This window comes from Phyllostomus hastatus, unplaced genomic scaffold, assembly GCF_019186645.2.
Source record: "Phyllostomus hastatus isolate PE091 unplaced genomic scaffold, TTU_PhHast_1.1 phas_scaffold_501, whole genome shotgun sequence".
Lineage (NCBI taxonomy): Eukaryota > Metazoa > Chordata > Mammalia > Chiroptera > Phyllostomidae > Phyllostomus > Phyllostomus hastatus.
The window spans coordinates 17,460,476-17,482,435 of record NW_025334033.1 but is presented as its reverse complement, the minus strand read 5'-3'; the positions used below and the strand labels follow the sequence as shown (position 1 = coordinate 17,482,435).

General features: G+C 42.7%; 1 protein-coding gene across 1 annotated transcript in view; it reads right to left on the bottom strand.

The window, feature by feature from the left end:
- The window catches only part of GLDN (gliomedin), a 66,861-nt gene that overhangs the window by 26,891 nt on the left and 18,010 nt on the right, over positions 1–21,960 (bottom strand). Inside the window, exon 2 of the mRNA XM_045823486.1 lies at positions 382–433. Within this exon, the coding sequence (XP_045679442.1) occupies positions 382–433 (52 nt within the window). The remainder of the gene's footprint in view (positions 1–381; positions 434–21,960) is intronic.

Here is a 21,960-nt window from a genome sequence, read left to right as displayed (position 1 = left end):
ATTGCATATGTATGATGCAGGGAAATCGTTACTTCTGGTAAGAGAACGCTGCACTTAGCAAGGTCTTTTTCCTTTCTTTCTTTTCCACTTAAAACACTGGAACAGGGAAACATCTGTGGCACCAGTTCAAGGCACCACACATTTCTAATCACCCAAGACCTCATTATTTTCCATGGCTATATTTCTATGGTAATACCAAAAACAGTATTTTTCATAATTATGTTACAATTGATTTTCATCCCATTAAAAACATCTGCTAAAAGTAAACCAACACATATTTTTATCATCTACAGTGTTAGTAGGTGTTGTTCGGCCCTGGCCGTTTGGCGAGAACACCTCTGCGCCCTGCGGGCAGAGCGGTCAGCAGCCTGGCCAGCCTACCTGTGAGGCAGATCCCCTTGGTGCTGTTGCACAGGTCCACCATCACTCGGATCTGCAGGGAGAGAGGCGGGGTCAGTGGCAGCACTGTGGGTGAGGGCCCTGCACTTGCCCTTTGTTCAGACAAGAAGAAAGCCATTATAGAAATTCACAAAGTAACTTCGGGAGACTATGCAGAAGTCTAAGGAAAAGTTAACCAAACACAGAAAAGAAACCTTTAACAGATCTGAAGATACATGATATCAGAAGCTCATCTATCAACCACGTCAGCAGGATCTCCTTGATTTCTATCACATTCTGAGAAGACAGAGGATGGTGAAGGAATGGCCACATTCAATTTTCAAGGAGGTACTGAGCCGGCTCCCCTGAGTCCAAAGGTCTCAACCTATGAGCCTAACTAAAAAGGGTCGATAAGTTTGGTGGTTAGGAGCAAGGTGCAAGGTACTTAACCTCTTGACACTTTGGTTTTCTCTGAAAATTCGAATAATATGAGCACGTGTCCTGAGCTCTGTCCCTGGCCCCCCAGGAGAGTCATCCTCATGCCACGGGGATGCTGCCTACGCACTGCCAATGGCCACCTGTGGTGGGGGCTCGCTGCAGCCTGGTATTAGCCTGATATCTGGTTCCTCCCACGCACTGTGCAGCCCCTGCCCCCCCACACACCCATCCTCCACACTGCTCCCAGTGAGCTTCACGAAAACCAAATCTGAGGGGCCAGTCCTGATTCAAACGTGTCTGTGACTCCTCGCTGCTCTAAAGACAGAGCAAAAGTCTTCTTCTCTGGACTCGCCTCACACTGCTTCCCCCTCCCTTTTTGTCTGTCCTCTAGTTCCACCCTGCTGCAGTTTGCTCATCTGTAAAATGGAGAGTGCAGTTGTGCTTACTTCTGAGGATTGTTGCGAAGCATAAATAAGACTGTTAGAAGTGAAGGTCCGAGAGCAGTGCCTAGCACGCAGGAAGCTCACACAAAGTGTTTTCCCTGTTGTGGAGGCAGCAGAGGCTTCTGCACAGAAGCATGGATGCTGAAGCCAAACTGCCTGTGTTCAAATCACCACTGCCATTCAGAGCAGTGTGACCTTGGACAATGTACTGAACCTCTCTGTGCCTCAGTGCCCTGGCTGAAGGTCAACCTCATAGCACCTTCCTCGTAGCATGGGTGTGTGCACTGAATTAGCAAATACACGCAACAAGCTCAGAACAGGGCCCAGCACCTGATTTGCCCACTCTATCTATGCTGCTGTTTTGATCGTTCCTAGAATGTACTAAGAAGGACTTAGTTAATTTATCAATTTACCATCCATTACTTTTAAATTTCTAGATACAGCAATTTTTAGACCCCCAAAATGTGGCATTTCAAAATTGTGGGGAAAAAATATATTAGTTAAGAAATAGAGTAGACATCCTGGGAGAAAATAAAAAGCTGAATCCCTACTTCCCTCCTTATACTAAATAAGTTAATTAAATGATATTGATCAAAAACTTGAAACTAAAAAAGAAACTAGTAAAAGTACCAGAGGAAAATTTGGGGAAAATATTTATAATGGCATTAGACTAGGAAAGACTTTTCTGGGAACGAAACAACCCCCATACTATATATAGAGAGAGGTAGAAGTGATACATTTGACCATCTAATAATTAAAAATTTCTGCAAGAGGAAAATTCTACTAGCAATAACAAAGAAGAAACACACACCTAGAAAAATAATTGCAAAGGGTTTGTATATAAAGAGAGGTTAAAAAGCAATATGTAAAGGAATAAGAAACAAAAAGGAAATGGGCAATGGACCCAAATGGGAAGCTCAAAGAAAGAAGACTGCCCGTCTTCACTTAGAGTTAGAGAAATCAGTCCAAATGATGAAAGACTATTCTCACCTCTTAGGTTCTAAGTGCAAAGACTAACCGAGCACCTGTCCCAGGCGTGTCAGGAAAGCAGCACTCCTGTGTCCTACTGAAGGGAGTGTAAAGGGATACTCTCTTTGGAGGGATTTAGGCAACAGCTACTGAAATTTAAATGGATCTGCCTTTCGATCCACCCATTGCGCCCTGGGATTTACTCCACAAGTACACTCACGTATGTGTGAGAAGGTGCAAGCACAAAGATGGTTGCTGCAGGAATGTGGGCGACAGAAGACAGTGAAAAACCCTAAATATTAATCAGGGAGGACTGATTAAACAAAGTGTAGCACAGCCCCACACACAAAAAAATGCCGTGAAGAGAAACAGAACTTAAATCCACAAGGCTGACAATGAGAGCTCTCCGAGATAAATGGAAAAATGCAAAGTGTGGAGAAGCATATATAACATGCTTCCATTTACAAAAAAAGTGGTGTACATACACAGGCTTCCATGTGCTTCTTTCTTGCTGCTTTCAAGAGTCTGTCCTCTTGGGCTGTCCAGACTATTTCGGAGAGAAAGCTAAAAAGCCTCAAGTGAGGAGGAATGGAGGGCCAAGTGGGAGGGAGCTGTACCGAGAATGACATGCCCTTTTGTTTTACTCAAAATTTTCACTCTTTCAATCACACTCTTTTTTAAAAGAACATGCTTTGATTTGATGGGAAACATTGTTTTGTCTCCCGCCTAGGTTTATTCTGTCTGCTAGGGGCCCCAGAGCAGAACTCCGACTGCATTTACTTTTTGTCAAGTCTGTCAGGTGTTTACTGCTGGTGTTAGAACTTTATTGTGAAATATATCATACACATCACAGATATATAAAATGTGGATGAACAGTTTAAAGACGAATAAGAAAAACAAACACGTATATGCCACCCCCACCTTAAGGATGGGAAACAGGCCTGGGAACACTTAGGTGCCCCTCCCCCAAACACACCCCTCCCTCCTGATCCCAACAACTCTGAGCTGAAGGACGTTGGGCCCCATTTCTTTCTGTTTTATATAGACAAGAACATAAGAGGCTTAGAGAGGTGGCGTCACTTATACAGGTTCTCACCGCCCGGCGCATCAAGGAGCTGGGCTCCGGTCCAGGTTTCCTGGTTCCAGGCCTGCTACCCTATTTACTACGGCTCCGATGACTGTCTGAATGGAATCAGACAGAACAGATTTCGAGTCATTGTTTTTAGTCATTTTCATAAATGAATGTAATCAGCTGTACCATGGACAAAATTTATTGTCTAAAGATGTATAATTGCCCATTGAAAGGCCCATTAAAGACTTTACAATGCTTCATTTGCTGCCTTGGGGAATTGCAGCAGGAGGAGGAGCTTGAAACAACAGAAACATCAATAGGAAAAATTAGTCTTTCTCTTTTATACTCATAGTGGTCTGAGGTAGGTCCAGGTTCTGTTAAAGAAAAAAAAGATGAAGATTTCATTTCCTGACCTTTGGCTTCATTTCTATACTAAATGTCAATTAGATATTTACCAAGAAATTGTGTTATTCTTCACTTGGGAATATCACTTGGGACTATTCTTTTAACAAGTGTGGGCTAAGTAAGATTGTATCATGGTGAAACATAGGGTATGAAGAGGTGTGGCCACAAGATGTCAGAAACATTTGCTTCCCTGATAATAATGATCAAGAATTTGGTTGAAAATAATAAAATCCAAAATTGAAAGTCACAAAATCTAGTTGTCAAATTAAGATGTCACATTTGGTTCAAAGGACTTTCTAAATCTTTTTTTTTTTAATTTTTATTGTTGTTCAAATACAGTTGTCTTCATTTCCTCCCCTAACCACTACCCTCCCCCACCCATTCCCACCTTCCACTCTCAATCCCGCCCCCCCCCCCCTTTGGCTTTGTCCATATATCCTTTAAACATGTTCCTGATGACCTTTCCCCTTTATCCCCTGTTATCTCCTCCCTCTTCCCCTATGGTTAATGTCACTTTGTTCTTTATTTTTCAAGGTTTTTTTGTTTTTCTTTTTTAAATTTTATTTATTTATTTTTAGACAGAGGGGAACAGAGAGAGAAAGAGAGGGAGAGAAACATTAATGTGTGGTTGCCTCTCACATGGCTCCCACTGGGGACCTGGCCCACAACTCAGGCATGTGCCCTGACTAGGATTTGAACTAGCGACCCTTTGGTTCACAGACTGGTGCTCAATCCACTGAGTCATATCAGCCAGAGCTGTCAGTTTGTTCTTTATTTCAATGTCTTCTGCTTATATTTTGCTTGCTTGTTTGTTTTGTTGATTAGCTTCCACTTATAGGTGAGATCATATGGTATTTGTCTTTCAGCGCCTGACTTATTTCACTTAGCATAATGCTCTCCAGTTCCATTCATGCTGTTGCAAAGGGTAAAGCTCCTTTTTTCTTTCTATTGTGTAGTATTCCATTATGTAAATGTACAATAGTTTTTTGATCCATTCATTTCACTGATGGCACTCAGTTTGTTTCCAACACTTGGCTATTGTAAATTGTGCTGCTATGAACATTGGGGTGCACAGGTTCTTTTAAATTGCTGTATCAGGATTCTTAAGGTATAATTCCAGCAGTGGAATTGCCAGGTCAAAAGGCAGTTCCATTTTTACTCTTCTGAGGAAATTCCATACTGTTTTCCACCGTGGTTGCACCAGTCTGCTTTCCCACCAACAGTGTACTAGGTTCCCTTTTCTCCACAACCCCACCAACACTTCTTGTTTGTTGATTTGGTTATGATGGCCATTCTGACACATGTGAGGTGGTATCTTATTGTGGTTTTAATTTGCATTTCTCTGATGGCTACTGATGCTGAGCATCCTTTCATATGTCTCTGGGCCCTTTGTATGTCCTCCTTGGAGAAGTGTCTGTTCAGGTCCTTTGCCCATTTTTAAATTGGATTGTGTGTACTCTTGGAGTGGAGTTGTGTGAGTTCTTTATATATTTTGAAGATCAGACCCCTGTCCAAGGTATCATTGGCAGATACATTTTCTCATACAGTTAGCTCCCTTTTCATTTTGTTGATGTTTTCTTTATCCATGCAGAAGCTTTTAAATTTGATGAGGTCCCATTTTTATCTTTCCTTTATGTCCCTTGCTCTAGGGGACATATTGGTGAAAATATTGCTGTGTGGAATATCTGAGATTTTCATGCCTATGTTTTCCTCTAGGATTTTTATGGTATCATGACTTATATTTAAGTCTTTTATCTATCTTGAGTTTATTTTTGTGAATGGTGTAAGTTGGTGGCTGAGTTTCATTCTTTTGCATGTAGTTGTCCAGATCTCCCAACACCATTTGTTAAAGAAAATATTTTTATTCCATTTTATACTTCTGCATAAATATTAATGTGGACATTAATTGACCTTTGTCAAATATTAATTGACCATAGAGATTTGAGTTTATTTCTCGGCTCTCTATTCTGTTCCATTGATCTATGTGTCTGTTCTTATGCCAGTACCAAACTGTTTTGATTACCATGGCCTTGTTATTAGTTTAATATCAAATATTAGGATCCCTCCTACTTTGTTTTTCTTTCTTAAAATTGCTGCAGCTATTTGGGGTTGTTTATGGTTCCATATAAATTTTTGAAATGTTCTATAGCTGTAAAATATGCCACTTATATTTTAATAGGGATTGTGTTGAATCTATAAGTTGTTTTGGGTAGTATGGACACTTGGATGATGTTAATTCTTTCAGTCCATGAACATGGTATATGCCTCTATTTGTTTGTGTCTTCCTTAATCTCTTTCTCCAGTGTTCTGTAGTTTTCTGGGTACAGATCTTTTACCTCCTTGGTTAAGTTTATTCCTAGGTACTTTATTTTTCTTGATGCTATATCAAATGGGATTTTTTTCCTGATTTCTGTTTCTGATATTTCATTGTTGATATACAAAAATGCCTTTGATTTCTGAATATTGACTTTGTATCACACTATTTTGCCAAGTTCACTTATTGCATAGGGTAGATTTTTGGTGGAGTCTATAGGATTTTCTATGTACACTATCATGTTATCTGCAAACAATGACAGTTTTGCATCCTCCTTTCCAGTTTGGATGCTTTTTATTTATTTTTCTTGTCTAATCATTGTGGCTAGGACTTCCAATACTATGTTGAACAGGAGTGGTAAAAGAGGACATCCTTGTCTTGTTCCTGATTTTAATGGAAAAGCTTTTAGTTTTTGCCCATTGAGTATGGTGTTGGCTGTAGGTCTCTCATATATGGCCTTTATTATGTTGAGGTATGCTCCCTCAACTCCTACTTTGCTGAGTGTTTTTATCATAAATAGATGCTGTACCTTATCAAATGCTTTTTCCACATCTATTGATATGATCATGTGATTTTTGTCTTTCCTATTGTTCATGTGATGTATTATACTTATTGTTCTGCAAATATTGTACCATCCTTACATCCCTGGGATGCATCCCACTTGATTATGGTGTATGATCTTTATAATGTATTGCTGGATGCGGTTTGGCAATATTTTGTTGAAGATTTTAGCATCTATGTTCATCAGCAATATTGGCCTGTAGTTTTATTTCTTTGTTGTGTCTTTATGTGATTTTGGGATTAGGATGATGCTGACTTCATAAAAAGAGTTTGGGAGTCTTTCCTCTTCTTGGATTTTTTGGAATAGTCTGTGAAGGATAGGGGTTGGCTCTTCCTTAAATGTTTCATAAAATTCTCCTGTGAAACCATCCATTCCAGGGCTTTTGTGTGCTGGGAGATTTTTTTTTTATTACTTCTTTGATTTTACCACCTGTTATCAGTCTGTTCTGGCTTTCTGCTTCTTCTTCATTCAGTTTTAGAGGATTGTATTTTTCTAGAATTTTTTCCATTTCATCCAGGTTTTCAAACTTCTTGGCACATAGCTGTTCATAATAATTTCCTATAATCCTTTGTATTCCTGTGGTATCAGTTATAATCTCCCTTGTTTCATTTATTTTTTTAAATTTTATTTTAATCATTGTTAAAGTACAGTTTTCTTTAGAAACTGTACTTTAACAATGTCCTTTACTCCCATCCCAGCCCACCCCATCCCTCCCCACCTCCCTCCCATTTCCACCCCCCCTAGTTTTTGTCCATGTGTCCTTTATACTTATTCCTGTATACCCTTCCCCTTTTCCCCTGAAATTACCTTGTTTCATTTCTGATTTTGTTTATTTTGGTCCTCTCTCTTTTTTTCTTGAGGAATTTGCTTAAAGGCTTGTTAATTTTGTTTATCTTTTCAAAGAATCAGCTCCTGGATTTATTGATCTTTTGGATTGTTCTTTTAGTCTCTATGTCATTTAATTCTGCTCGATCTTGTTATTTCCTTCCTTCTACCTGATCTGGGCTTTGTTTGTTGTTGTTCCTCCAGTTCTTGTAGATGTAGGGTTAGGTTGTTTATTTGCAATGTTTCTATCTTTTTAAAGTAGGCCTGTATTGCTATCAACTTCCCTCTCAGGACTCTTTTCACTGTGTCCCACAAGTTTTAGACTGTTGTATGTTCATTTTCATTTGTTTCCTTCCTATTTGAACTATTGATTTCTATTTGATTTCTATTTGGAACTATTTGATTTCTTCCTTGATCTCATTATTAACCCATTCATTGTTTAATACCATATTATTCAATCTCCATGAATTTGAGTGTTTTTGAGTTTTTTCTTAAGGTGGGTTTCTAGTTTCAGGCCCTTGTGGTCCAAGAAAATACTTGATATGATTTAAATTTTCTTGAATTTGTTGAGGCTTGTTTTATGTCCTATCATGTGGTCTATCTTTGAAAATATTCATGTGCACTTGAAAAGAATGTGTATTTTGCTTCTTTGGGATGAAAGGTTCTATTTATATCAGTTAAGTCTATTTTGATCTAGGGCATTGTTCAATGCTACAATATCCTGGTTGCTATTTTGTTTGAAAGATCCATCCATTTTTGACATTGGGATATTAAAATCCCCTAGTATAAGTGTGTTGCTGTCTATCTTTCTTGAAGTCCTCTAAGACTTTCCTTACATATTGGGTGCTCCTGTGTTGGGTACATGTATGTTTATAACGTTTATGTCTTTTTGATGGATTCTTCCCTTGAGTACTATGAAGTATCCTTCTGTGTCTCTTTTTATGGCCTTTGTTTTTAAGTCTATTTTGTATCTGATATAAGTATTGCTACCCTGGCTTTTTTTTTTCCTATCCATTGGATTGGAATATTTTTTTCCAACCCTTCACTTTCAGCCTGTGTAGGTCTCTTATTCTGATGTGGGTCTCTTGTAGGCAGCATGTGTGGATCATGCATTCTTACCCATTCAGTTACCTTATGTCTTTTGATTGGAGCATTTAATCCATTTACATTTAAGGCTATTATTGATAGGTACTTATTCATTGCCATTTTACCCCCTGTGTTCCTTTCTCTCTCACTCTTCATCTTCTTAAAGCAGTCCTTTTAGCATATCTTGCAGTGTTGGTTTGGTGGAGGTATATTCTTTGAGCCTTCTTTTGTCTGGGAAACTCTTTATTTCACCTCCCATTTTAACTGAGAGCCTTGCTGGGTAGAATAGTCTTGGTTGCAGGCTTTTGCTTTTCATTACCTGAAATACTTCTTGCCCTTCTTTTCTGGTTTCCATTAAGAAGTCAACTGCTAGCCTTACTGGGGCTCCCTTGTATGTTACTTCCTATTTCTCCCTTGCTGCCTTTAAGATTATCTCTTTACCTTTGAATTTTGCCATGTTAACTATGATATGTCTTGGAGTGAGTCTCTTTGGGTTCCTCTTCATTGTGATCCTCTGTGCTTCCTGCTTTTGAGTGACTTTTTCTTTCATCAAATTTCTGTCATCAAATTTCTCTCATTACTTTTCAAACAGGTTTTCTATCCCTTGCTCTTCTTCTTCTTCTGGTATCCCTATAATACAGATATTATTACATTTCATGTTATCCTGACATTTCCTCAACACCTCTTCATTCTTTCTGAGTGTTTTTTTCCTTTTCTTGCTCTTTCTGGGAATTTTTTTTCTACCTTGTCCTCCAGCTCTCTGATTCAATCCTCTGCTTCATCTAGTCTGCTTTTGGTTCCTTATACTGTGTTCTTCAATTCAGAAATTGTATTCTTCATTTTCTCTTGGCTCTTGTTGATGGCTTCTATGTCCTTTTTCATGGTAATATAATTTGCAGTGGGTTCTTCTTAGCTTCCTTGTAGTTTTTGGTAATTCTCACTGAGCTCATTTAGCTTCCGTATAAACATGTTTTGAACTAGATATCTGATAGTTTACTTGCCTCTATTTCATTTAGCATTCTTTCTGAGGATTCCTCCTTCCCTTTCAATTGGGGGTTATTTCTTTGTCTTTCCATTATTTGTGAGACCCTTCTTGTTTGCCTCTGCTTCTTAAATTGATCTGTTTTGACTCCCTGTCTTTGTGGTATGAACTTCTATGGTAGGAAACCTGTGAGATTCAGTGGTTCAGTCTCCTTGATCTCCTAAACTTAATGCTCTTGGGATTCCCTTTATGCCATTTATGTTGGCTCTCTGGATGTGATTGGGTTTTGATTATTGTTGGGTCACTCTTTGGTGGGTCCTTCCCTACAGCTGGTTGACTGAGGGTCACTCTGCCCATAATGTCTTATGTGTTTTTGTGCAGGTGCTGCCAGAATGAAGCCCAGGGAACAAACCCACATCTGCAAATACATCCCCTCTGCCCCACACTCTCAATATCAATAGCAAATGAACCAGTATTAATAAGGGTGTAAAAAAATAAGGCTATTATAAAAAAGGAGAGAAATAAACTATAGTATAAAATCTAGTGACTCAATATGTACAAGCTTGCTGGACAAGAAATGAGTATTAAAAAGCTATGCAGGAAAGAAAATATCACAAATCATGGAGAAGACCACAGTTGTAGAGGGCCAAGCAGGGTAATGCATGCCAAGGGAGTGGGAAGCAGGCCTTGGATTCAGAACAGCTGCCCCAGGCCACGGGAGACTGCCTGATAGATTGTTTTAAGGAAAGAATGATTTGGCTGCTTGTGGTATCACTGTACCAAGAAGGAGCAGCAAATGTTCTTAAAAAATATAATGTACCTCACCTTGTGGTTTGTCTTTCTTATGCTCTACTTCAAATCTTATCAACATATACAGCCTGACTTCATCAATAAACAATTCCCTCCTCTGCATCGCAGAGAAGGGACTCCACCTGACCCCGCTTTGACTCTGTCTCTTTATTTCTCAGTCCCCCATGTCTCCTTCCCTTGGGACCTGACTGATCCAGCCTCGCTGGTCGCAGCCGGTGGTGCCCAAACAGGGACCTGAGTAGGAAGGAACTCCTCAGCCAGAAGACGAGGGGACACTCCTGAGTGGCCACTATACAGTAAGCGGGGAGTGAAAAGGATTTATAGCAATCAGGTGTAAAATGGAGCATTCTGGGTCTGCTCAGTGGTGGCTGTATATACAAATGCTGCACTCCATGTTACTTGCACAGGCACTAAAGTCCCCACCACATAGCTGGAGCAATTATTAACCTTTGTACAGCAAACTTGTCCTTGGTTTCCTGAAGAAGGCACGGTAAATGAACATATGTGGACTCCGGTCGGTAGGCCTAAAAATTAGAGAGAGATATACAGCAGAAGGACATGCGCACATTCCAATCTTTGCTTTCACTTTGTGGACCCTGATTAGGGAAGTTCTAGATCCTGAAAAGGAGGAATGTAGGGTGCAAAAAACAGCAGCTGAAACCTTTGCTACTACTGTTGAGGGATCTACTACTTTGAAAGCAAACGCTTCCCGGCTAGAGCCTGGTGGGGAGCTGCTGCTGCCAGGGTTTGAACAGACAATGCAAGAGGATGAGCCCCCTAATAATTCTGATAATGAGGACTCAGTAGTAGGATTAGTAAAGCAAATGTCTCAACTATCCTCTTGAGACAGTGCTAAGCTCACTGAAGTACTTTCTCCCACTAATTAGTCACCTTCAAAAGCTCCTCCTGCTTATCATAGTCCACCAGAAACTACTCCCTTACAAAAGCCTTTACTGAAAGCTGTGGATCTGAGAGGGGACATATAGGGATTTATGCTATTCCCTGTGTTTGAGAGGTATGATCCACAAAATCCTAACAACAAAGATATCACAAGGTCCTCTCCTTTAAAACTTTAAAAGACTTAAAAGTGCTTGTAGTATGTATGGGCCAACATCCCCTTTTCCCCTTGTTCTTCTTGATACCATTGGCTCTGAAGCCATGGCACCAAAAGACTGGATTGTATTAGCCAAAGCATGCTTATGCAGGGGGTGGGGTGGAGGGGGGCTGGTATTACCTGATGTGGAAGTTTGATTGGTATGAAGAGAGCTCACAACAGGCAGACAGGAATCAAAATCATAACATACCTGTTACATTTGAAATGCTTACTGGGTCTGGATTATATGAGAATCTGCAGAATCAGTTAGGGTATACCTTACAAACTTACCAAAAAATTATGGCATGCGCCACCAAAGCTTGGTGCTGCCCTTCTTCCAAAGGAGAAAAATCTCAAGACCTCACCAAAATCCGACGGGGGCCAGAAGAGCCTTATCAGGATTTTGTTTCCCGTCTCCTGCAGGCTACTGGACGGTTGGTAGGGGATCCTGAGGTTGGTAATAGATTAGTCAAACAGCTAGCTTTTAAAAACACAAATAAGGTCTGCCAAGCCACCCTAAGGCCATATAAGAAGGGGAAGCTTATTGATTTTATTAGAATCTGTGCAGATATTGGCCCCTTCTATATCCAAGGAGTTACTCTTGCAGACGCTCTCAAAGGAACTTTGGAGACAAAAGGTGCTTGCTTCAACTGCAAGCAGAGTGGACACTTCACTTGTGACTGTCCTCAAAAAATGGGAAGAGGCACTGCAACCACAAGACAAAAGGGTAAAACCCCTGTCACCCCAGCCCTTTGCCCTCGCTGCCGCCTCTGGGGTAAGCATAGGGCTAATGAGTGCCGCTCTAAAGCTAACACTAAGGTCAGCCCATCCAGGGACCGTTGAGAAACTCCTCATGGGGCCTGGCAAGGCCCCGGCAAAGAACAGGGGCCTTGACACAGAAATTTCAATCTCCCAACTGTCCAGAGCCACCTCAGGGAGTGCTGGATTGGACCTCTGTCCCACCGCCTAATAGGTACTAGCACCTGAGAGGGGTCCTCAAGTCATCCCCACAGGGGTTTTTGGGCCATTGCCCTCTGGCACTGTAGGACTCATTTTAGGGTGAAGCAATCTCACTGCTAAAGGTTTTCAAGTTCTCCCTGAAGTAATAGATGAAAACTATACAGGAGAGTTGAAAGTAATAGCACAGGCCTCTGTTATTATTCAAATATTGCCAGAGACAAGGATAGCACAATTGCTACTCCTCCCTTATAAGGCCATGGGAAAGGTTATTACTAAGGAACCTAGAGGGAACAAAGGCTTTGGTTCCTTTGATGCTGCTTTCTGGATACAAATGGTTAAAAAGACACAGCCTCAAATGAATCTTACCATTGAGGGAAAGTCATTTAAAGGTCTCTTAGATACCAGAGCTGATGTTTCCATTATTGCTCAGATTCACTGGCCACAGACATGGTCTCTTCAAGAGGTATCTACTGATTCATTGTCCATAGGCATGGTCTCTTCAAGAGGTATCTACTGAATTACAGGGTGTAGGACAAATTCAGACTCTTCTGCAAAGCACAAAATTTCTCAAGTGGCAGGATGCTGAAGGGCATTCAGGATGGTTCCAACCCTATGTCCTTCCTTCAACCTGTGTGAATTTATGGGGAAGAGATATATTATCTGAAATGGGTGTATATCTATACAGCCCTCCTAAAACTGTAACTCAAATCATATTTAATCAAAATTGCTGCCTCATCAAGGGCTTGGAGTTAACAACCAAGGTAAGACAATGCCTATTGAGACAGCCCCTTGCCCAAAACACCTGGGACTAGGGATGCAAACTCAACATTCAAATTTAGGGTAGGGGCCCTGGTAAAAGCTCCCCCTCTGGCAACCACGGCTGACCCTATTACCTGGTTGTCAGACACCCCCATGTGGGTGGGCCAGTGGCCGCCCACACGGGGGAGAAATTAATAGCAGCTCAACAATTAGTAGAAGCACAACTAAAAACTCACCATATTCAGCCTACTATGAGTCCTTGGAATACTCCTATATTTGTCATAAAAAAAAATCAGGAAAGTGGCTATTGTTGCAAGATTTGCACAAGGTCAATGAGACCATGCAAATTATGGGCCCTTTACAGCCTGGTTTGCCCGATCCTACAGCAATCCCTTGGGACTATCATCTCATAATCATTGATTTGCAGGATGTGTTTTTTACTATCCTGCTTTCACCTGAAGACTGTCAGCGGTTTGCCTTTTCTGTTCCTTCCATCAGTCAGCAGGTGCCCATGCAGCATTACTGTTGGAGGGTCCTACCCCATGGCATGACTGACAGTCCAGCTCTTTGTCAAAAGTGTGTAGCATGAGCCCTCCAACCTATTCGTGACAAATACCCAAGGCTTATGTTATCCACTACATGGATGATATTTTACTGTCTCATCAAAGTGAGGAGTTATTTCTCTCTTTGTTTCAAGAAGTAGTTCCACAACTAGAAAAGTGGGGCCTAAAAGTAGCCCTGGAAAAGGTGCAGAAACAACACCCATTTTCCTATTTAGTTTATATTATTGAAGGACAACGCATTCATACCCAAAAGCTACAGATCAGACAAGATTCTCTCAAAAACCTCAATGATTTCCAAAAATTACTAGGTAATGTTAATTGGATCCTACCAACATTAAAATTTACTACAGGACAACTCAGTCCACTGTTTAATATTCTTAAAGGAAGCCCTGACTCTTCCTCCCCATGGCAACTTGACGAGACTACCCTGCAGGTTCTACAACTACTAGAGCAAGCTATTCAAGACTCTTAGGTCACCTGGGTTGACCTGACTCAAGAATTTTGGGTCCTTATCTTGCCCACACCTTATCTTCCCACTGGGGCTATTTGACAAACCCAGGGCATTCTAGAATGGCTCCATGCCTCCCACCTCCCCACTAAATCTTTACTTCCTTACCCGGAAGCTGTCTGCTGGTTAATCAGTAAAAGACGATCACAATGCAAACAATTGTTAGGGCTGTAGTCAAATAAAATTGTAGTCCCCTATTCTGCTGCTCAACAACTACAGCTGTGGGAAACCGCAGATTATTGGCAAGTAGCCCTAGCTGCTTATCCAGTCAAATAGATAATCACTACCCTGCTGATAAACTCCTTCGGTTTTCTCAGAGACATCCCTTTATCTTTCCAAGGATTGTAACTTTGACTCCCATTTCAGGGGCAGCAGTAGTATTCACTGATGGGTCAAGTTCAGGAAAAGCTGGGGTTTATACCCCTCAGCAAACTTGGGTTGAAAACACCCCCTATTCATCTGCTCAGCGTGTTGAACTCTATGCTGTCTATATGGCCTTCACTCATTTTGTTGCAGAACCCATCAATATTTATAGCGACAGTCACTATGTTGTCCATACAGTACGACATATTGAGTCAGCAGTCCTTGGACACATTTTCTATGAGGAATTGTTCCACCTCTTTACCAAACTGCAATCTTTAGTCCACAAGAGAGCTTTTCCCTTTTTTATTGAACATATTCGTTCTCTCAGTCAATTACCTGGACCCTTAGCGGAGGGCAATCATAATGCTGACCTGCTAGTCTCTGCTCTTGTGCATACACCTTTGCAAAAAGCCACAGACATGCATGCCCAATTTCATGTTAATGCCACAACCCTTCGAAAAATATTCCCTTTTACTAGGGAACAGGCTCGACAGATTGTCAAGCGGTGCCCTCGCTGCATTGTGCATCTCCCCTCACCTATCGTCAGGGTCAGTCCTTGCGGACTTTGACCCAACCATCTATGGCAAATAGATGTTACATGAATCCCTGCATTTGGCCGATTGGCATGGGTTCACATATGCATCGATACCTTTTCTCATTTCACATGGGCTTCCTGTCACACTAGAGAAAGTGTTAAAAATGTCTTCTCTCACTGTCTCCAGACGTTCTCTGTTATAGGATGCCCTACACAGCTCAAAACTGATAATGTGCCTGCATACTGCAGCAGGGTGTTTCAACAGTTTTGTACATACTTTCAAATCACTCATGTCACTGGCATCCCTTACAATTCTCAGGGACAAGCCATTGTAGAGCGAGTTAACAGATCACTTAAAAGCTATGTAGAAAAACAAAAAGGGGGAGACTATACTAATACCCCCCAAAGACAGTTAGGACTAGCCTTATATACTCTTAATTTTTAAAATTGTGATGAGCAAGGGATTACTCCTGCAGAAAAACACCAGTCATTTCCAGTTACCAGGGATCTAGTTTCCAACAAATGGAAGGATCTTGCCACAGGCCAATGGCAGGGTCCTGACCCTATATTAACAAGGGGAAGGAGATATGTGTGTTTATTCCCTAGATCTGCATCTCTACCTTTTGGGTCCCGGAGAGACTGGTCCGCATCTGTGATGGAACCCTACAAGCCTCCACTCCTGGATACCCTGGAGAGAAAGATGGAATGGCTCAGGATAAGCCCCAGACAACCCAGGGAGAGGGTGCAGAGGCTGCTGGCCCATAGCACTGGTCAGGCTGAACCTCCGACATGGGGACAACTGAAGAAACTGACCGAGCAAGCACAAGGCTTGGTCAACCAGCAATCTGCTCCCCGTGATGCTTCTACCCTGTTTGTAGCCATGTTAGCTGTCATTGCTACCCAGGTGGGTGTGGGAGTCAATGATCCTTTTTGGGCTTACCTTCCAGAGCCCCCATTGCTGTTCCCAGCCTCCTGGGAAGGACCCTCGATCCTGGTGTTTGTAAATGACATGCATCTCGTGGGGTGTTCTAACTCTAAACATATTGTGCCGCAGTCCTATGGGAATTATTTGAATGAGGGATGAACTAGCAAGACCCCTCATTGCTTGTCTCCTGACGTATGCCCGGGGTGTGTTTACCTACAACAGGAATGTAAAACAGCTTATAGGGGGGCAGACATTGCTAACAAAACGGGCCCATGGGACGTTGCCAAATATATTATGACTGTGTCAAAATGGGGTTTTCCTAACACAACTTGAACTGTGAACGATTCTCATCCACCATTTCCTTATTGCCCTAATGGCTCTCAGGTTACATGGAGTAGATTCCCTCCATGGACTGATTGTGCCGGCATCCTGCCTACGATGAGTAAGGTTTCTGGAACTGGACTCATACTCTATGATTGGAGCCACCCCTTGGATCAGGCTCACCCTAACATTCGGTACTGGGCCCCCGGCAGTTTCATCTCCAATATCCTGACCACAACAAAGGGATTTTTCCAAAACAACATTTGGTATGTTGGAGCAGCCCTACACTTCATTAACATGTCTGCAGGAAGTGTATCTGACTTGGGTATCCACTGGGTATATAGGTTGTGGGCCTGTGTTCAACCACCTTATGTTATCATAGTAGGGAATATAAATATTACTTTGCAGGACCAAACTTTCTTGGTCCTGTGTCATAAGTGCAATCTTACTAATTGTGTATCTCGCTACAATCAAAATAAGGCTTTACTGATTCTGCATCAACCTCCCTTTGTTATGTTTCCTGTAAATCTGACTGGCCCTTGGTATGCTGACACAGGGCTTCAAGTTCTGGAAGAAATGCAAAAGGCTTTAACCCGCATGCGACGAGCCATTGGGCTCATCATTACAGGAAGCACTGCTCTAATAACACTCACAGCCACTGCTGGCACTGCCGTGGTTGCATTGACGCAAAGTATTCATAATGCTGATTTTGTTAATAATTTAGCTCAAATGTGTCAATAGCACTAGGAGATCAAGAAAATATAGATTTAAAGTTAAAGGCTAAACTTAATACTTTAGAGGCTACAGCCATTGGCTTAGGAGATAGGGTAGAAGCCTTGACTCTCTGTTCCAAGCTGCAATGCCATCCTCAATACACGTATGTCTGTATAACTCCCGTCCCCTATAATACTTCTGTATGGGACTGGAACAAAGTGAAAAACCATCTAATGGGGATTTGGAGTCATGAAAACATAAGTTTAGACATAAAGCAATTACATTCTGAAATACTGCAGATATAGAATGTGCATCTTTATGTAATTGACCTTGCTCAAATGGCCCATAATCTGCTACAAGAATTGCAGGGATTTAACCCCTTTAATTTGTTACAGCATTCCTTATGGTATCTCATTGGTTTAGGTGGATTGTTGCTAATTATGTTCTGTGCTTTTTCTCTAGTCTGCCAAAAACTGCAAGCCAACTATTCCCTACATGAGTAAAGCTGCATCAGGTGCAATTGGAAATGAGAAAAGGGGGAGTTGTGGAGAGCCAAGCAGGATAATGCGTGCCAAGGGAGTGGGAAGCAGGCCTCGGGTTCAGCACAGCTGCCCCAGGCCACGGGAGACTGTCTGATGGTTGTAAGGAAAGAATGATTTGGCTGCTTGCGATATCACTGTACTAAGAAGGAACAGCAAATGTTCTTAAAAAATATGATGTACCTAGCCTTGTGGTTTGTCTTTCTCATGCTCTACTTCAAAGCTTATCAATATTACAGCCTGACTTCATCAATAAACAATTCCCTCCTCTGTATCGCAGAGAAGGGACTCCACCTGATCCCGCTTTGACTCTGTCTCTTTATTTCTCAATCCCCCTTGTCTCCTTCCCTTGGGACCTGGTAGATCTAGCCGCACTGGTTGTGACAACAGTAGATATGATCTCAGTAGCCTCTAGTATTTACCACTGGTTTATCTTTCTGGATCTGTCTCTGGTGATATCAGATGTCGACCCTGTCCAAACTTAGGCAGCCAGTTTGAGACTCCCAGGAATCTACTGTCTGTGGCTGACTCCTTCAGTTAATCTACTTGCTCTGCACTCAGCAGTTAGGCTTAAGCACAGTAGGGCAGAATCCCTCCTGGGGTTGGGGTTATTGTTTTCCCTCATGTTGCTGCTGCTTGTTTGCTCAACTGGAGGGGCATGATCTGCCTGAGCAGGATGGGTGCTGTCACATGGGAATAACTCAGCACTAGGATCCCAGCAGCTGCTCCCCAAAGCCTCTGTCCCAGTCTCTCTTCAGGTGTCTCCACCTGAAGCCCACCTGAAGTTGGCTGCAGCCCACTCTGACCCACCTTTGCCAGAGCCCAGGGTAAGTAGCTGCAAGTGAAAATTTGCACATTTGCTATTTAAAAGGCTCTTTGCGTCTCCAGCCAACCATCTCTGGTAGAGAGCAACCCTGCTGTTTTCCACTGCTGATTGTTATCTGTGTACTTTTTGGGCTCTAGTTCTCTAGGCTGGGGATCCCAGCTTAGGGTTTAGACCCCACACTTCCCCAGGGGGATTCAACTGGTTGCTTAATTATCCCTCTGGCACTGCTGCCTGCGGGTGCCTAGCCAGTCTTCTCGAGTCTCTACCACACTCCTTACCAGTCAGGTTGTGCTGAAAGCTGATTCTTCTGTCTGTCCAAAGTTATAAGCCTTCTTTCTCATTATTGTTCAGTTGTTTGTTCCAGGTGATTTCTCCACAATTTAGTTGTAATTCCAGATTGGTCCTGAGAAGAGGTTACTGTGGCTTCCATTCACTCTGCTATCCTATGCCTTTCTGGCTTTCTAAGTCTTAATTCAAGATTAGAGAATGGTGAATGCTGGAAGAGGCTTTAGAGCTCATTGTCCTGGGGGCTGTTGGCATGATCAATTTGTCATGGGGCCTTGCCTGGAGGCCAGCCCTCCAGCTCTGCTCCAGTTACACTGGCCATTACCATGGGAGGGTCTTTGCTGTGTCTACTATGCTGTGCCCACATTTTTATTTTTAAAAACATTTTATTTATTGATTTGAGAGAAAGAGAGAAGCATCAGTTTGTTGTTCTACTTATTGATGCATTCATTGGTTGATTCTTGTGCCCTGACCAGGGCACAAGACCTGTTCCCTGAGGTCTGGGGAATGGGGATGGAAAGCTGAGGCCCAAAGAAAGCAAGTGCAGTAGCTGGCCTGGGCTCATTTCCTGCTTCCAGAGCTAAGCGTTACTCTCCCCCATGTCTCCTTTTCCATAGCACCTGGCCTTTGCAAAAGGAATGATCTGAATTCAATTTGAAATGCTAATTTTTGCTTTAGTTTGAATATGAACGGAGTATTAAATTTTTACTAGTTGAAAATGCATCAGTTTTGAGAAATCTTTTCTATGCAAAAAGTGAAAGGTTTAATTATAAGTACTGAGTTCTCATCAGAATGAATAGAGCTAATGTGGTGAGCTGCCACTGTTCATCGAACACTAAACCTCGCAGTGGCTGGCTGGCTGCCCTCTTGAGCTCCCTTCCTCTCACATTCCACCCTCAGTACTGGTTCATGAAAAAAAGCACAGACCTGCCCGATGTTGCCAGTTTGCTCTGGTTTGCACGGTGCTAAAACAATGTGTCCTGCCAATGCTCCTCTGAAGTCCCCCAAGTTCAGGCTCTGTCTGCTAGCTGGAACACTGTTTAAATTTTGAGTCACCTGTCAAATCTGACCTATGTATTTGGTAACTTAAATTCCATTTTTTTTAGACAGTTACATACTCTTAATCACTCTCCTTGATTAGGCAAATTGCTGTTATTACGTACCTGCAAATTATTCTTTAGAAACAGCTCTGGGCACTGACCAAAATGCCTTGACTGCGGAGATGCGGCTATGAATGCGGTGGCCCAGCTGTCTGTACTTGATGATTAGACTACAGGTGGTGGAGGCGTTCCCCAGGGGGTCTGAAGCTTGGGTCAGCTCACCCCTGGGAAAGGCAGGAATCCACTCTGGGGCCAAGACATGGTGACAACAATCTGAAAACCCCAACAGGAAGAGGGATTTGCTGTGAAATTCTGGGGTTTCATCCTGGTCCTGCAGCCCCACGGGAAGATCAGCCAAAAAGGCCCAGGCATTTGTCAGCAGCAGTGAGCAAGCCCTGGCCATCCCACCTCATCAGTCGGCCTGGGGGCCTAATGCTCACGTTGGTCCGTCTGGCCCAGTCCTGCCCGGCCTCCCCCAAAGACCCTGATGCCTGCTGACTGCCGCCTTGTGAGCCCAGCGGCACTGCTGTGCGGCTGGTGGTTGTTGGCATACACTTTTTGGTGTTCCTCTGGCTTCTAATCAGATAGGCTTTTATCGGAAGGGACTGTTTCATCCTTTTTCTGGTGTCCCTTTCACTGATCCATTCCCTTTCCCCCCATTAGAATGACATGAGCATGCAGTAGATACTCAATAAAAACTTCATTGTTAATTTCTCTGTCAGGTGGGAAATGTGTGCCTCCATCAGTGACGTTTCTTTCTGACTGTCAGTAACATTGATTATAGGACCATACTATCAACCATATGGTTAGTTACTTGTTTCTCTTTGTGCTTTTTTGCTTAGGATAATTTTCCTTTGGCAGACACTCCACTTAATCTCTAGAAATTACGAGTTTGGAGATAGTAATGTTCTCTTGTTAGGACCCTGAGACCTGGCTTTCCTCCTCCTGCCCCACATCCACGTTAGTACAAAACCAGACACCAGGGGTGCACCCCTGGCCTGTGCGGCAAACACACTAACCTCCTGGGCTTTCTTGAGGAAGGCACCTGCGTGAGTTCTGCACCCAGGACTCATCAGGGCAGGGTCAGCCAGGCAGAGACAGGGTAAAGGAGACTCAAACATCACTGAAGATGCAGTGCCTCAGGGAAAGCATAGCACTCACCAGCTCCTCTTGCTTTGCTAAGTGGGTTAGGGTGGTACTGGGGCCAACTTGCCCCTCCAAGGAGCAGGGGTCAGACTATTTAGCCTAAGGCAGTTGGCTGGCTGAGTAGGGTCCATGTGATTGAACTGGATTGCCAGAGCCCGGGTGCAGCCTGCCAGGGCTCTCCTTCTCACCCTGCCTTAGTCATCACCTGGAGTCACCCAGACAGTGCTAAGCAAGTAATTAACGAGTGTTGGTTTGGAGGCCACCCACCAGCTCTGGCCAGTCCTCTTGCAAACAAAGGCTGGGAAGTCACAGAAGCTGAGGCAGCCAGGCTGGGCTCAGGACTCCTCAACAAGCCAAGATGCAGGCGGCAGTTCCAGCAAACACCCTCACCCAAGGTCTCCAGCAAAATTACCTGCAGCTGGGATCAGGGCCTGAGGAACAGCCCGCTCTGACATTTATGAACACTGGGGACATCCGGAAATGCAGGACAGAAGTCCCTGAAGGACCATGTCCTCCCACAGGTGTGCTTCAGGCTTTCTTCAGGTTCTGGCCCCAGTCATATAGGGGTGGCAGGTGATTAGTGTTGCCAGTTGACCACACAGGACCCTGCACAAGCTCCTTAGCCCCTTGACAACACCCATGGCAATCCTTATTCCAGGGAGCGACTGTGAGGAGAAAATGAAGGAGTCCTTGTTATGTGCCCTGATGGGGGATTGAACCTGCAACCTTGATATATGAAGATGACACTCTGACCAACTGAGCTACCCAGCCAGGGTTAAATGAAAGAGTCCTTGTAAAAACAATTGTGTATGTTAATACTGGTGTTATATAAACACGTTTCATGATTTGAATGCAAATCAGCTGATTCTGCTTTTTGAAAGATCAATGCATACTATTTTATAAAGATATCTAAATAAGGCCTAATTACTAGCTCTGTTTAGCAACTGAATTGAAAATTAACACAGAGTAGGATTTAGAAATAACCAGATACAAATCAGTAAGTGCCCTAACCCAATAAGTATAAGCCAGCATTGGTCAC